At 24.3% G+C, this 16,585-nt stretch overlaps 1 protein-coding gene across 2 annotated transcripts in view; it reads right to left on the bottom strand.

Annotated features, from left to right (window-relative positions):
- The window catches only part of LOC117169142 (ethanolamine-phosphate cytidylyltransferase), a 37,010-nt gene that overhangs the window by 15,284 nt on the left and 5,141 nt on the right, over positions 1–16,585 (bottom strand). For both annotated transcript variants that reach the window (XM_033355341.1, XM_033355340.1), the window contains exons 2-4: positions 15,349–15,486; positions 3,744–3,923; positions 169–595 (exon numbers count right to left, since the gene is read on the bottom strand). In XM_033355341.1, coding sequence (XP_033211232.1) covers positions 169–595; positions 3,744–3,923; positions 15,349–15,486 — 745 coding nt within the window. The remainder of the gene's footprint in view (positions 1–168; positions 596–3,743; positions 3,924–15,348; positions 15,487–16,585) is intronic.

Raw genomic sequence — 16,585 nt, 5'->3', positions numbered from 1 at the left:
GCACATTTAGGTTACAATATCTCGAAAACTGAGGGTGATGGAATTTTTCTGAGGTCGGATTCGGATTCAGCGCAGCAAAAACCTTCGGGTATACTAGGTCTGATCACTGGTTCCGGACCTTTGTCAAATTTTGTCGGCCTGTGTTATTAAATAAATCATCACACTTACTTTACAAGCGAGAACGCTGAGGACCCTTTCGTGAAGATTCATGATAGGATGATTGCCACACTTGTATCTATTTACAGCCGGATCTGTGTGAAGACCGACGATGAGGTAGTCACCCTCCTTTTTGGCGACTTCCAAAAAATCCAAATGGCCCACGTGGAAGAGGTCGAAAGCGCCGGCAACATAGACCACTTTATCGCCAGGTTGAGGACTTTTTCCATCACTAAATTGGATTATTTTCTGAGTAGTTGGCAAGAATTGTGAGCATCCGGTCCAAGGACTTCGAGCCGTTCTGTCTTGGCCCATACTTTTGCTTGGTTCACGGTCAACACTGTACTCGCTTTCCCCCTGTCTGAAATGTTGTCTTGTCATCAAGAGCATTCGACCCACCAGGTCGGTTGTGGAAACACCGGCTGTCCTCTGAACCTCCCTAAAAAAATACCATCTTTTGACTCGACATTCCACTTGGAATTTTCAACCAAATAGACGAATTTTTAATTAAAAACAAACAACAACAAAAAACATTTAAATTCTAGTAAAAACTGTTACATTTTTCACACCCAAGGTAACCGTTTTAATCGAAGAAAAAATTTCCGGTTGGCAAACATCTGACTCTATTCTAAACATTTTATATTTATAGTAATAAAAAATAAACAACGAATCAAAGTATTGAAAGTGGAAAGCTTGAATTTTTAACTTTTAAAATTCAAGTTTAAAAGTTTTTCAATTCAAAAATGTTGTACTCAAATGCTCAATAGTTTGCACGTATAAACTGGAATGTACTAACACTTTTCAATTGAACAGTTTCAACTCTTAAAGTGCCTTGTGGGTCTTACACACCCCAAGCAATTTTCAAACTCTTATAAACCATACTTCATTCGGAAAAATTGAGCAAGTGTCGTCATCTAGCTTTAGTTGGAGACACTAACGATAAGTAAAGTCGTTTAGCATACTGTGTCAAGCGTAAGTCTACCAGCAGCAGCTGCAAAAAGTGGAGGTAAAAAAATCGTGGGGTGCCCAACACCCAGTGTGCACTTCGTGAGTGAAGAAGTAATTTTGTTGGAATTTTATGGATTTTTGTTTACTTTCTAAGGTAAGTATATCATATAAAGTGAAATTTTTTTCCGATTTTTTGATACTATTCAATAGGGGTTAAACAATACATAATTAAATACGCTGGGGTTTTAAACACCCACGATGCACTTTGCCGTAATTTTTACCATGTATGCACTTTGAGGGTTGAATGAAATGAAAATAAACTGCGAAATTCAGAATGTTTAACATTCATAATTTATAGAGTTCAAAAATGTATATTAGGTTCCAAAAATATAAATTCTCGTTTACATTTTCAATACTCTAAATTCAAGAATCAATCAATGAACTTTAAAATTGTACACAATTCTATTATTAAGTTATTTTAGGCTAGAAACATCACATATTTAAAATTTTTAATTTTTCAACTTAAAAGTTCTTAAATTAGAAGTTGAATAATTTGAATTTTAGAGTTTAAGCATCCTTGAAAAGCTTCAAAATTTTATTTCAAAATCTTGAGAAATCTAGAAGTTGTTTTACATTTTTTCAAACTTTAAATTATTATATCAGTTTTTTCAGAACTTTTAAATAACTTTTAAAATTAACTAAGTTTTCTTACAACTTTTTGAAAATCCTGGAAAATTAAATAAACTTCTTTCAAATTTTGATTTATAAATAACAATTGAACACTCATTATTTGTAGAAAAAATTAAAGTAATTTTTAGAGATGCTTAGAATTTTTAAAAAACATTCAAAATGTGTATACCGAGAAAATTCGACTATTCGAACTGAAGTTTCGGTGCAAATACCCCCAACCTAATTTAAAACAAAATGTATATTTTTGCAGATTTCAAACACAAAATTTAGAAGCTTTTTAAGATTTGTGAATGGCGCCATAAAAATAAAAACATTTTCTGAATAATTTCTAGGAATATTGAAAATGATTTTTCATTTAAAAAATTATTTTATCAGAATGTATAACAAGATTTTAAGACATTTCCAGAATTGTAGGAAAAATTCTATTAATTTCAAAATATTTTTAGAAGTTCTGAAAAAAAATATTCACACATTCCTTTTAAATTACTTGACATAATTTCAAGTTTTAAATTAATTTTGAATCTTTTTAAAACCTATGAATATCACTTAAAATTACTACAAAAATTTCCTACAAATAATGAGTGTTCAATTATTATTTCTACATAAATATTCAACAATTTCGCTTATAAATTAAATCTTTTTTAAATAGAACAAAACAAATTGTAACGTTAAAAATTTATAACATTAAAAAATTTCCAGATAAATGGGTTTAAAAATGAATCATTCAGACTGAAACAATATTTTTAATTTAATAAAAGCCTTTAATTACGAATATCTTATTATTAAGTCATTTTTTAAATTAAAAATAGTTTATAATCTGGAAATTTATCAAGTTTGAACGAATTTAGAATCGTTTTGTAAAACAAATTATTGTTCAGTTTTGAATAATTAAAGTACAGATCCATTCGAAAAGTTATTTATTCATTTATTTTTATATTTACAGTTGATAAAACAATAATATGTTGTATTCAAAATTTTCAACTTAATCGCTTTTAATTTTTAATTGTGTAAGTCTCCAAGACTGCACATTAAAATTTTTTAAATTAAAAATGTACGCTTAAAAATAAAAATATAAAATGAAGAATTTTTGAGGTAAAAGATTTTTGAATTACGCATTGTAAGCTGAATGATATTATAATTAAAAAAGATATCGATTCAACTAATTATTTAAAAAATGGTTGAAATCGATATTTCAACGAAGTAAAAATAGTTGAATTTTAAACTTAAAAAGGTCAATTTTCAACAAAAATACATTATTTTTCAACCAAATAGTTGCATTAACAACGAAATAGTTTAACTTTCGAGCCAAAGAGGTAGATTTCCAACTTAATAGTCGAATTTTTAATCAATTTTTTCGGAACTTTTAAATATATTTTAAAATACATTCCTTTAAGGAAAAATTCCATTAATTTTAAAATATATTAAAGATCCGGTTTGAACATTATTTATTTATTTATTTATTTTTCAGTTGATAAAGTAAAACTGGTTTTTTTTTATCACAAATTTTCAACTTCAAACGCTTTTAATTTTGAATTGTTCAAATCCTCAAGACTGCACTTGAATTATTTTTAAAAAACTGTTCAAATCGAACTTGGGAAGATTTTTCTTCTAAAAATTCGTAAAATTTCCCGGTCAATAAATAAATACACTGAATTAAAAAAGTCTAAAAATCTATCGTTTCTCCACACATTTTAAAATCTTCTAAACTTAAAACCTAAACTATTAAAAATTTTCCCAAAAATCTTTAAAATAAAATAATCTTAAATAATGTTTCGCTCATAATTTAATTAAATAAATAAAAGTTGATTTTTTATCAATAAGGACGCTGAAAATTGGTACTATTTATTTATAGCTAAAGAAACTGAAAACAGCCCCTAAAAATCCAGATATTTGGTAACATCACTTTTATTTAAATAGAAAACTTTCATTAAAAAAAAAAAATACTTTACCTATAACGTCCGGCAGCTTTCACAAGATGATAAGTATCGATTCCATCAGCAGTCGTTGTAATATCGTCCCCATGAACGCAGAAATCGCAATTGTATTTGTCTAGGGTTTCTAAAGTTGTAACATAGGGAGCACCTTCAACAACTTCATCCACCCATTTTATACCTCGAACCATTTTATATCTGAAATCAAAAGATACCCATTTTTAAATACATCAAATTTCATCTCAATTTAATTTTTACCGGCCTGGAAATTACACTTCTCTTTGAAATTTCCATGTTGTAAATTCCCTCTTCTAAATTAGTATCAGAATTATTTTCAGCCAAAAATGGAATAGATCAATTTTCTGTTGAGAAAATCAATTTTTAAATAAAATAACAAATTTTTAACGAAAAATTTCAATCTTCAACGGTTCCCGGTTCGCAAACATTTTTCACGGCTAATGAAATTCAAAAAATCAAACTATATTCTACACATTTTTCCATATAAAGTAATAAACAATGAACAACAAATTAAAGCATTCAAAGTGGAACACTTAAATTTACAATCTTTTAAAAACTGCAAAATTTAGAACTTTTATCGATTATAGAGTTCAAAGATTCAGATTAAGTTCCAAAAATATAAATCCACATTAACATTGTCAATATTCTAAATTAAGGAATCAAGCAATGAACTTTTGAAATTTCCAAAATTATATTATTTTAAATAATTCTAAGGTAGACACATTAAAAATTGAAAAATAATTTTTTTTAACTTAACAGTTTTTAAATTAGTAAGTTAAATTGTTTTCATTTTAAATAGTCTAGGCATCCTTTAAAAGCTTTAAAATTTTATTTCAAAATCTTGAGCAATCCATAAGCGGTTTTAAATTTTTCAAAATTCAAATTAATTTTTGAATTATTTTTGGGAACTTTTAAATATATTTCAAAATGAATTGAATTTTTTCTATAACTTTTAGAAAATCCTGCAAATTAAAAAAAAATTTATTTTAATTTGTAAAAAACAATAGAACACTTGTTATTTGTAAAAATATTAGAGAAGTTTTAAAAAGATTCGAATTAAATTTAGAACTTGAAATAATTTCAAATACTTACAGCCGAATTTAAAATAAAATGTAGATTTTTGCATATTTTTAACCAAAAATTTTGAATTTTTTTAGTAATTGTGAAAGACTTCAAAAGAATCAAAATTCTACAAATAATAAGTGTTCAATTATTATTTATGCGTCAAAATTTAACAATTTCACTTAAAAATTAAACACTTTTTAAATAGAACAATTAAAATTGTAACTATGTAAAACAATTCAGTTTCAAATTTTTTTCTTTTAAATACTTGGTTTCAATTTATTCGCCTTAAATGAAAAGTGAAATATTGCTAAATATTAAATACTTATTCTTTTTCTACATTAGGAAATTTCAAATTAAATGGGTTAAAAATTAAATAATTTAGACTCACAATGTTTTAAATTCAATAAAAAAAACCTTTAATTATGGCTAGATTATTATGAATTTATTTTTAAGTTGAAAATAGTAAAACGAAGTTTACATTTTTAATGGCTAAAAAATAATAGTAATAATATATTAATAAATTTATTTATTAAATTTCATATAAAAAATAATATAAAGGAAGACCTAAAACTCTGAATTAAAATTATATTATTGATAAATCATAAACATGTTTCTTTAAAAATAAAATTATCGGAATAAATGATATATTAATTTCAATTTTCATCAAGACTTTCGTATTGAAACAGTTACAATCTGGAAATTTTCAAATTTTGAACGGATCTAGAATTGTTTGGTCAAATCAATTATTGTCCAGATTTCTATACTTAGAGTACAGATCCATTTTAAAAAAAATTTATTTATTTATATTTACAGTTGATAAAATTAAACTGTTTTTAACCAAAAATTTCAACTTCAAATGATTTTAATTTTTAATTGTTTAAATCTTCAAAATTGCACTTCAGTTATTTAAAAAACTAATAAAATCGAACTTGGGCAAATTTTCCTTCTGAAAATTCGTAAAATTCCCGGTTTCTCGGTCCGACGGCCACCTAGTTTTTTATAAAAAATGTTCGATTTTAAAAACTTTTAATTTTTAACTTTATTTAACCTTTAAACTGCATTTTAAAATTCTTTAAATTAAAATATATGCTTAAAAATTAAAAATGTAAAATGGAACATTTTTAAAGTAAAAGATTGTCGAATTACGCATTCTAAACTAAATCATATAATAATTTATAAAAATCACAATTTAGGAAGTTATTTAAAAACGGTTGAAATCACAGTTGGACAAAATTTTCAGAATAAAAATTTTGTAAAATTTCCGTTTAAAAAATAAATTCACTGTCATTTCCCGGTTTCCCCGGTCTTTTCCCGGTTTTCTAGGTTTCCCGGTCCAGCAGCCATCCTGAACCAAATAGTAAAACTTTTATTAAAAGAGATGAATTCTACACCAAAAATATAATAGTAGAATTTTCAACAAAAAATAATTGGATTTTCTTATTCGGTACTAATAACTCAGTTCGCAGAGCGAAAAAATTTTTAACTTTTTTTTACAATTCCCTGAACTAACTGAAAATTATCATTCTCTTCCAAATCATAATCATAGTTGTTATTTTTATTAAAAAAGAAAATCTTTAAATTAATTTTTAATAAAAACTTTAAATTTTTTCTATTCAAATAAATCTTTCTCTGCTTAAAAAAATTATATTTTCACATGAATATTAATTTACGAGTTTGAGTTTACACCGGATTTCAAGATTGCAAGGACTTTGAATATTACAAAATACAAACAAAAATTACAAATAACATCACTTATATTATCGTCATTGTCGTCAATCAAAATTTTGTCATTGTTCGTGTCCTGATTAAATAAACATGTTTTGTTGTGAATGCATCTTTCTTGATTAAAAATTCAACTATCTGGTTGAAATTTGAACTACTTTATTAAAATACATTTTTTTTTGTTTGAAGATTGATGATTTAATTTAAAAATGCATATTTCCGGGTGGAAATTTGAACGTTTCTGTAGAAAATTCAATCTTTTTGGATTTAAAATTTAACAATTTGTTTAAAAATATTCTTTTTTGTTGAAAATTCATATTTTTTGTTAGGAATTCAAATATTTGGTTGAAAATGAATTTATTTGGAGTTATATTGAACTCTTTGGTAGAAAATCAATCATTTTGTTGGAAAATTCCATCTTTTTAGGTTGAAAATTCAACTTTTTTGTTGGTAAATCAACCATTTTGTTGAAAAATTCCATCTTGATGGGTGGAAAATTCAACTTTTTTTGTAGGTAAATCGCCGTTTTCTCTTCCAAAATAAACAACTTCGTTGAAAATTCATGTATTTTTCTGATAATTCATGCTTTTATTGAAAATGTAATTATTTGGTTAGAAAATTATGTTTTTTTTTTTTTGACATTCGCTTTTTTTGGATCAAAATGAATTGCTTTATCTGAAAATTTAACTATTCTATTTCTGACTTAAAATGTATACATTAAAAGTTGCAAATTCAATTATTTGGTAGAAAATTTATACATTTTTGATGAAAATTTGTCTTTTAGGTTAGAAAATTAAACTTAATTAGAAACTTAAAAAATTTAATTAATTAAAAATTCGATAAAAATTAATTTGTTTACTAAAAATTATATTTTTGATTGTAAATTTACCTTTTTTATTAGAAATTCAACTATTTGGTTAAAAATTCAATATTTTTGGTTGAAAATTCGAATTTTGTTGTTGAATCCTAGTGTTTTTGATTTCCAACTAAATATTTTTTTGCTTAAAGTAATAACTAATCCATTATTTTTCGTTGAAAAATCATCTCATCTGGTTAAAAATTAATCTATTGTGTAGAAAATTCAATAATTTTGTTAAAAAGTAATTTTTGTTGATGCTGAAATTTTGTATTTTTTGGTAGAAAATTACACTTTTGGTTTAAGAATTCACGCTTTTTAGTTAAAGATGTAACTGTTTGGTTGAAAATAGATCTTTCTTGGTAGAGAATTCAACTACTTTTCAGGAATTTATTTTTTTGTTAAAGATTCATCTTTAGTGGAAAATTTAACTATTTTCTTCAAAGTTCGTTTTATTTTTAGTTGAAAATTAATTTTTTTAAATTTAAATTTTTTTTTTAAATTTCACTATTCCATTTTAGGTTAAAAATTGATCTTTCTCCGTTCAAAATTCAACTATTTAATTGAAAATTCATATCCTTCGTTGAAAAACTTTTTTGTTTTATTATTAGAAAATTAATTTAATAGGGAATTTTCTTTTAGGTAAATGTTAAACTCTTGTTGAAAATGAATTTCTTTTTATTTTGAAGATTGATCCTTTTTTGTTAAAAATGAAACTGTTTTATAAAAAATTCTAAAATTGGTTAAGAAGTTATTTTTTTGGCTGAAAATGCAGCATTTTAGTTGAAAATTCGCTTTTTTTAGTCGAAAATTTATCTTTTTAGATGAAAATTCATCTATTTCGTTGAGGATATAAAAATTTTCTTGAAAAATCCTTTGTTCTTCGTTTAATTCAACTGCTTAAAATTGTGGCTTTTGGTAGAAAAGTGATCTTCCAATTCTCTTCTAAAAAAATTCGTCTTTTTGGATTGAAAAGTTAACTGTTTTTGGTTGAATTTTAATCTTTTTGTTAGAACATTCGATCATTTCGTTGAAAATGCATATTTTTAGGTTGAAAATTCAAACTAGATACATGTTTTGATGAATATGTTTTTTTTAGTAGAAAATTTAACTGGTTAAAATATTCGCCTTTTAGGATTGAAAATTCAACTGTTTTTGTTTGAATTTTAATCTGTTTGTTGGAAGATTGGACTATTTGATTGAAAACGCCTTTTACCGTAGAAAATCTTATAATCTTAGAAATTTAAAGTGTTTCATGCTGAATGAAATATGATATTTACATTTATTTTATTAACAATATTTTGTACCCGTATTACTCTATTTTTTTATAAAACTCTAAAAAATCTTGCACTTACTTTAATTTCTTAAAAATAAATTGAATCTATTCTATGAATTGGAAAAGGTAAAAATGTAAGTTCAGACTGCGTTAAAAATAGAATATCAATTATGTCAAAGTATTTTCCGACTAGCATTGTTACCAAGCAGAGTGACATTTGACACACATGAATCGTGAATAGTTCATTTTACAGAGTCTTAGTTGTCTCCAGCATTGCATTACGCTATTATAATCTATTCTTCATTTGTCTTTTTCATAATATCTCCGGCATACCTACATAAATATGCAACTCTACTTATTTGCTTTTTTTGCAAAGAGATGACTCAACAAGTAAAAAATTCATTCAGTAATGCATGTAATTCGATAATATACACGTGCATAAAATTAAAAAACAATTTATGATGCAACACACTGATAAGTTTCCTTGAGCTTACTTTAATTCAGAAATTAATATCTCCCGTGGAAATAAAGCAAAACGTCTATTGCAATGACTTCGCAATTTCATTTTCAGTGATTCATCAGATTTATCAGTCAAATCCCAAGTTGTATAATTTATTATCGACACTATTTCGCAATTATTTATTAATTATTTAATTATTGTACGGATAAAATTCGATTCCCAGAAACAATAGAAAAGAATTCCCTGACTGCTTCATTATTTTAGTTGAAAAAACTTTTTTGTTTTTCAAAATTTAACTTTTTTTTTAAATGATATTTTCTTTGGTTGAAAATTAAATGTTTACACTTACAACCGAAGCATTACATGTTGGTTAAAAATGTATCTTCTTCAATTGAAGATTCAACTATTTGGTTTAAAATTTCTTAAATTGAAATATTTAGTATAAAATAATTCTTCTTTCTTGAAGTATCATCCGTTTAGTTGAAAATGAAATTATTTTGTAAACAAATATTTTATTTGGTTGAAAATTAATTTTGTTACTGAAAATTTAACCATTATATTTCAAGTTAAAAATTCGTTTTTTTTTTTGTAAAAACGTAACCTCATTACTTGAATCTTCCTTCATTCAAATATTTCGCATTTTTTTTTAAACAAACGGTTCGAAATATGTATACAGTTTCGTGAATTTATTTCAAATAATTTTTTTCAGTTTCTAGAGATTTAATTATTATATTGAATTAAGAAAGATTCGACAAATCATATTACAAGAAACTCACCATCAATTGATTAAATAATTCATTAAACAAACTAAAAAAAAACAAGTTAATCATTTCTTGAATTTCATGAATTTGAATACAAATTGTATTTTTATTTTATGTTCTTATACTTAAAATTCTACGCATATCCAGGTAAAATGATTGTAAGTTCTAATATTAAATTCAATTACAAACACAAAAAAATTACATTTTTCAAAAGTTACATCAATTCTCAACCAAACAGTTGAATTTTCAACTAAAAAGTATCCATTTTCAACTAAATAGTTGAATTTTGGTATAAAAAAGATCAGTTTTCAAATAAAAATAGAATAGTAAAATTGACAGTTAAAAAAATTATTTTCCTGTAAAAAAAACAACAAATTTTCAACCAAAATGATGAATTTTCAACCGGAATAGATGCACTTAAAAAAAAGATTTATTTTTAACAAAAGAGTTTAACTTTGAACTAAGTATTTCTACTTTCAACCCAAAAGATGAATTTTCAAACAAGACCAAATAGTTAAATTATGAACGAAAATGTCAATTTTCTACCAAAAATGGACTAGTTAAATTTCCAGTTAATAAGTAATTATTTAACTAAACCGATGAATTTTATTCTAAAATGATGAATCCTGAACTAGAATAGTTAAATTTTTTACTAAAAAGATTAATTTCCAACGCAGAAGATTAATTCCTACTAGAAACACAAATTTTTAACAAATTACATGAATTTTCACATAAAAAAAGACAAAATGTCAACCAAACAAGTTAATAATTAAATTATCATTAAAAACAATTTGATGCAAAATCCTGTTAAACAAAACAAGAACCCAACGACCAAATTTGGACCACAAGGAATAAAAGAAAACCAAAAATCCTATTGTAATCTGAAAAAAAAAGAGGAAAGAAAAATGAGAAGGCAGCCAACCAGGATTTTTAGTTTTCGTTTATTCGTTGTGGTCCAAATTTAGTCGTTGGATTCTTGTTTTGTTTAACAGGATTTTGCATCAATTTGATTATTGGACGTTAAATGGGATTTTTAATTTGGATTTTTGTCTAATTTAAATTTCGTAAATTTTGATTTTTAGTTAAAACAATGATTGTTCAACCAAAGAAATTAATTTTTATCTAAAATTATGGAATATTCAGTTGAAATAGTTACATCTTCAGTTTAAAAAAATATATTTTCAACCCAAAAAAAAGAATTATCAACTGAAAGTAATGAATCTTTAGGTTAAATGTTTGAATTCTGTACTAAAAAGATTAATTTTAAACCACAAAAAAGGTTTTCAATCAAGAAGACTAATTTTTGCCAAAAATACAAATCTTCAACCAAAAAATATAATTTTTAAATAAAATGATGAAACATTCAACTATAATAGTTACATTTACAGTTTAAAAAAAATTAAATCAACAAAACATTAAAATTTTAAATAAAAAACAGTCAAATTCGTAAAAAAAAAAAGAATTTTCAATATAAGTTTTTTTAACTAAGAAAAATTTCTCTCTGAAGAGGGAAAAAATTGCAACAAGAAAAAATTTGAATAATAATTTCCAACCTACAAAAAATTCTATATATAAAAGTTACATTTTCAAACAAGGTGATGAATTTTCAACTAATATGATGAATCTTCAATTGGAATAGCTGAATTTTAAATAAAAATAATAAATTGATTTGAACCAAGTAGTTTCATTTTTAACCAAAGAGATAAATTTTCAACTAAAATGATGAATATGTACCCCGAATACATGAATTTTCAACAACAAAAATGAATTTTCACAAAAGAAGATTAATTTTTAACCACAAAGAGGATTTTTCAATCAAATAGTTGAATTTTGAAATAATAAAGATTTTTTTTTAGAAACAATTGAAGTTAAATTCTCAGTTAAAAAATTAATTTTCAACCAAACTGATGAATTTTTAACTAAAATGATGAATCTTCAACTGCAATATGTAGTTGTTTAAAAAAACAATACGAATTTTCAACTAAGATTATGAATCTTTAACTCGAATGGTTGAATTTCCAAGCAAAACGATTAATTTTCAACTAAAAATATAAATTGTCAACAAAAATTAAATATTTAAATTTTCAGGTAAAAGAATGAATTTTCAGGTTAAAAAATCCATTTTTAACTAAAAGTGATGAATCTTTAACTACATTAACTGAATTTTGTACAAAAATATTAAGTTTTACCCACAAAGAAGAATTTTCCAAAACCAACTAAGAAAATTTTTTTTTTTAAATAGAATAAACCAAAACAGATGAATTTTCAATTGAAAAAGACAATTTTTTAACCAAAAATTAATTAGTTACATTTTTAGTTCAAAAAATTAATGCTAAATCAAAGAGATGAACTTTTAACAGAAGTGGTGGAACATTCAACTCGAACAATTACATTTTCAGTTAAAAACCGTTAAGTTTAAAAAAAAAAAAAAAAAAAACATTTTCAATGAAAGAGTTTAACTTTTAAAAATTTTCAATTGTTGAATTTGCAAGGAAAGAAAAAATTTTTAACCAAAATAAAAACAATGAATTTTTAATTAAAATTCATGAATTCTTAACCAAGCACTTGAGTTTTCAACTAAAAATGATCAATTTTCAACCAAAAATAGAATACTTAAATTTTCAGTTAGAAAAATGAATTTCAAATAAAAGAATGAATTTTCAAAAATAGTTAAATACAGCAATGTAAAGCTTCTTTGACAAATGAAGAATCACATTGTGATGAATCTTTAACTAGATTACTTGAATTTTGTACCAAAAGATTAAGTTTTAACCACAAAGAAGAATTTTCCAAAATAAAATAAGAAAAAAAAACCAAAAAAGATGAATTTTCAATTAAAAAAAAAACATTTTTAAACAAAAAATTGAATAGTTAAATTTGTAGTTTAAAACATGAATGCTCAATCAAAGAGATGAAATTTTAACTAAAATGGTGGAACATTCAACTCGAGTAATTACATTTTCAGTTAAAAAGAATTAATTTTCAAAAAAAAAAACATTTTCAATAAAAGAGTTTAACATTCTAAAATTTTCAATTGTTAATTTTCAAAGAAAAAGATTAATTTTCTATAAAAAAGAATGAATATTCAATAAAATACATGAATTCTGAATCGAGCACTTGAGTTTTCAACTAGAAATGATAAATTTTCAACTAAAAATAGAATAGTTAAAATTACAGTTAAAAAAATTAATTTTAAATAAAAAATGAATTTTCAAGAAAATAGTTAAATACAGTAATATAAGGCTTTTTTCAAGAATGAAGAATCATATTGCGATTAATCTTTAATTAGATTAACTGAATACAACGTATACACAAAATAAATTATATTATAACTAATCAATTCGATTTTTAACAGAGTAGTTAAATTTTCAGTTGGAACAATAATTTTTAACAAAAAAAAAATGATGTTTCAACTAAAATGATGAGTCCTCAAACAAAAAAATTAATTTTTAAGAAAGTAGTTCAAGTTTTAATCAAGGAGTTGAATTCTTAATATCAAAAGATCAATTTTTAACGTAAAATGTAATAGTTGATATTTTCAGAAGAGATTTTAATTAAAAATAAAAACAGTTGGATTCAACTAACAAAGGCAAATTTTCCACAAAATACATCAATTTTCAACTAAATAGTTAAATTGTTTAATATTTGAAAGGAAAGTATTAATCTTTACAAAACAGTTTAATTTTCAACCAAAAAATGTGAATTTTCCACAAAGGAGTTCATTTTTTATCGAAATTTCAATTTTTAATAACACAGTTGGATTCTTAAATATAAAAATGTGAAATTTCTACGGAAGGAGATACATTATCAAACCAGAATTATGAATGTTTACAAAAATGGTTGAATTTTTAATTAAAAAAAAATTGTGTCAAGTAAGAAACAAAACTTTAATTGAACTATTGAATTATGAAGCTAAAAAGTCGACTTTTTAAGAAAACAGTTACATTTTTTAAGAAAAATGATATAGTTTCTGATTAAGTTGCATCCCTTCAATTCGCATTTAAGTGGACAAATGGGAAAGAAAGGAAAGACTATGAAGCCTATGATAAATAAATAGAAATCTTGATAATTTATAGACTAAAGAAAAACGTATTAAATAAACATTGAATTTTATTTTTAAAACTGGATCTTATGAAACTATTTTGGAACTATTTTTAAAGTTTGTGACACTATTTACACTATTTTTTATGTCTAAAGTGAGTCAGAGGACCGATGTTAATTATATTTAAAAGAAATCATTCCCCTATTTCCCCCGTTTTGAGATCATTTTGTGCTGTGAAGTCTAAGTTCATCATAGAATGAACTATTTAACTTTTTCAAACACTCAAAATCGTTAATATAAAGATTAAATTTAAAATCCCTGAAAAATAAAATATCTCAATTTTAATGTATAGAAATCTTGAAAATAAAAACAAGAACCCAGCGACCAAATTTGAACAACCACCATAAAATGTTCCTACTGTAATTTAAAAGAGATCCTTTTTATTAAAAAAAATTTCCATTTATTTTTTTATTTCTTCCCTCTTTTTTCGTTTTTAGGAATTTTTGTTAAAGAGGACCTTTTTTTAAAGGGAATCTTCAACAAGATTAACTAAATGTTGTCACAAAAAATATAAGTTTTAACCACAATAAAGTATTTTTAATCAAGGTGGTAAATTTTTACCAAAAATTACGAATTTTCAGTTGAAAAAAAATTTTCTAATAAAAATTGAATAGAGCAATTTTTATTTAAAAAATTATTACTTAATCAAAGAGATGAAGTTTTAACTAAAATGATAGAACATTAAACTCGAATAGTTACATTTTCAGTCAAAAATAATTCATTGTCAATTTTAAAAAACAGATGTTTTCAATAAAAAAGTTTAACTTTCAAACATATTTAATTGTTGAATTTTAAAGCAACAAGATGAATTTTCAACCAATAAGTTTAATTTTCTACAAAAAAAAAACGAATTTTCAACAAAATACATTTCCAGGTATATAAAAATTTCCAGATTCTCCTTTTTATACTATTAATAGAAATTCTAGCTTCGAGTTTACCGATTTGGCTATTATTTTAATCTTGTAATTTAACAAAAAAAAAAAAAAAAAAAAATACGGAGATAAGTAAAAAGGAGGAAATTCCATAAATAATAGTAACTGCAGATATCAATAAAGAGCGTAAATAGCAAGAATAATTGCAATTATTTCGGTATTCATGGCTGCAAGTTATTCTAATCTGCAGTGTTTGCTTTTGATTAGAGAACGGTTTCGTTCCAAATGAACATATAAATTATTATTGATTTATCTGCCTCACTCTTGAACATTAAACTTGGCGTACTCGCTTATCTATAATTAAACATGCGACACAAAGCTAGACCGGACATCCTTAATGATAATTTACATATAAATTCATTAGATGGTACATTCAACATTCTATAAAACTGCAACAAGAGAAATAATAAATTTCAAAAATCATAAAATACCTTTCATCCTGTGTAAAAACAGGGGGGCCTTTGTGTTTTGTGATTTCTTCATCTGTGTGGACTCCAACTACCAAGTAATCTCCCAAAGCTTTTGCTTGCCGCAGTGAATTTGCATGGCCAAAGTGCACCATATCATAGCTGCAACAAATAGTGTCAACTCTATCAAGGACGATTAAGCTTTTATTAATTATTATCGCGTGACATTCATGTACGTTTGTATTCAAATTGAGATTAAAATTACAGAAATTAAAATTGGAGGAAAAACCAATTTAAAATTCTATTTAACGTCCAATGATCATGTCAATGTATAGAATTTTGAAATAAAAATGATATAGTTTCTTATCAGGTTGTATCCCTACATTTCGCATTTAAATTGGCAAATGAGAAAAAAAAGGAGAGTCTGTGAAGCCTACGATAAATAAATAGAAATTTTGATAATTTATAGACTAAAGAAAAACATTTAAAATAAACATTGAAATTTTGAACTTTTATCAATGGTCAAAAATTGAAAATTCCCTATTTGTATCCGAAATTTTAATTCTTTTCGAAAATTTTCCATTTCAACTTATTTCAAGAATTATAACTTTTTGGAAAAATTCCCTGTTTTAATGCATAATTTAATTTTTTCAAATTGCTATTCTCCTGGATAAATTCCAGTTCCAACTCAGAATTTGTTAAAAATTGAAAATTCCTTCTTCAAATCCGGAATTTTAATACTTTTCGAAAATTTTCCGTTTTCAAAAAGAATTAGAATTTTTGTAAAATTCCCTGTTCCAATTTATAACTTTAATTTTTCTCAACAATATCCCGTTTCAACTTAGAATTAGAATTCATTCTAATACAAAATTCCCTGTTTCAGCTCGGAATTTATTTAAATGTTAATATTCCCTGTTCCAAGAAGAATTATAATTCTTTCGGATAAGTACCAGTTTCAATTTAGAAATGGTTAAAATTTGAAAATTCTTTGCTTCAACTCAGAATCATAATTCTTTGGAAAAAATTTCCTGTTCCAATTCAAAATTTTGTTCCTTTTCGAAAATTTGCAGTGCTAGCTCGGAATTCGTTCAAATTAGAAATTACAGGTTATTATTCTGAATTATGTTATGTTAAATTATTTTTATTTTAAATAGTTGAAAAATCCTTAAAATGTTTCAAAATTCTATTTCAAGATCTTGAAACATCTACATGTTGTTTCGAATTTTTTCAAATTCAAAAATATTATTAAAAGTTTTGCACA

Source organism: Belonocnema kinseyi, chromosome 3 (assembly GCF_010883055.1).
Source record: "Belonocnema kinseyi isolate 2016_QV_RU_SX_M_011 chromosome 3, B_treatae_v1, whole genome shotgun sequence".
Lineage (NCBI taxonomy): Eukaryota > Metazoa > Arthropoda > Insecta > Hymenoptera > Cynipidae > Belonocnema > Belonocnema kinseyi.
The sequence above is the reverse complement of the archived record's forward strand: the minus strand, read 5'-3'. Positions and strand labels throughout refer to the sequence as shown.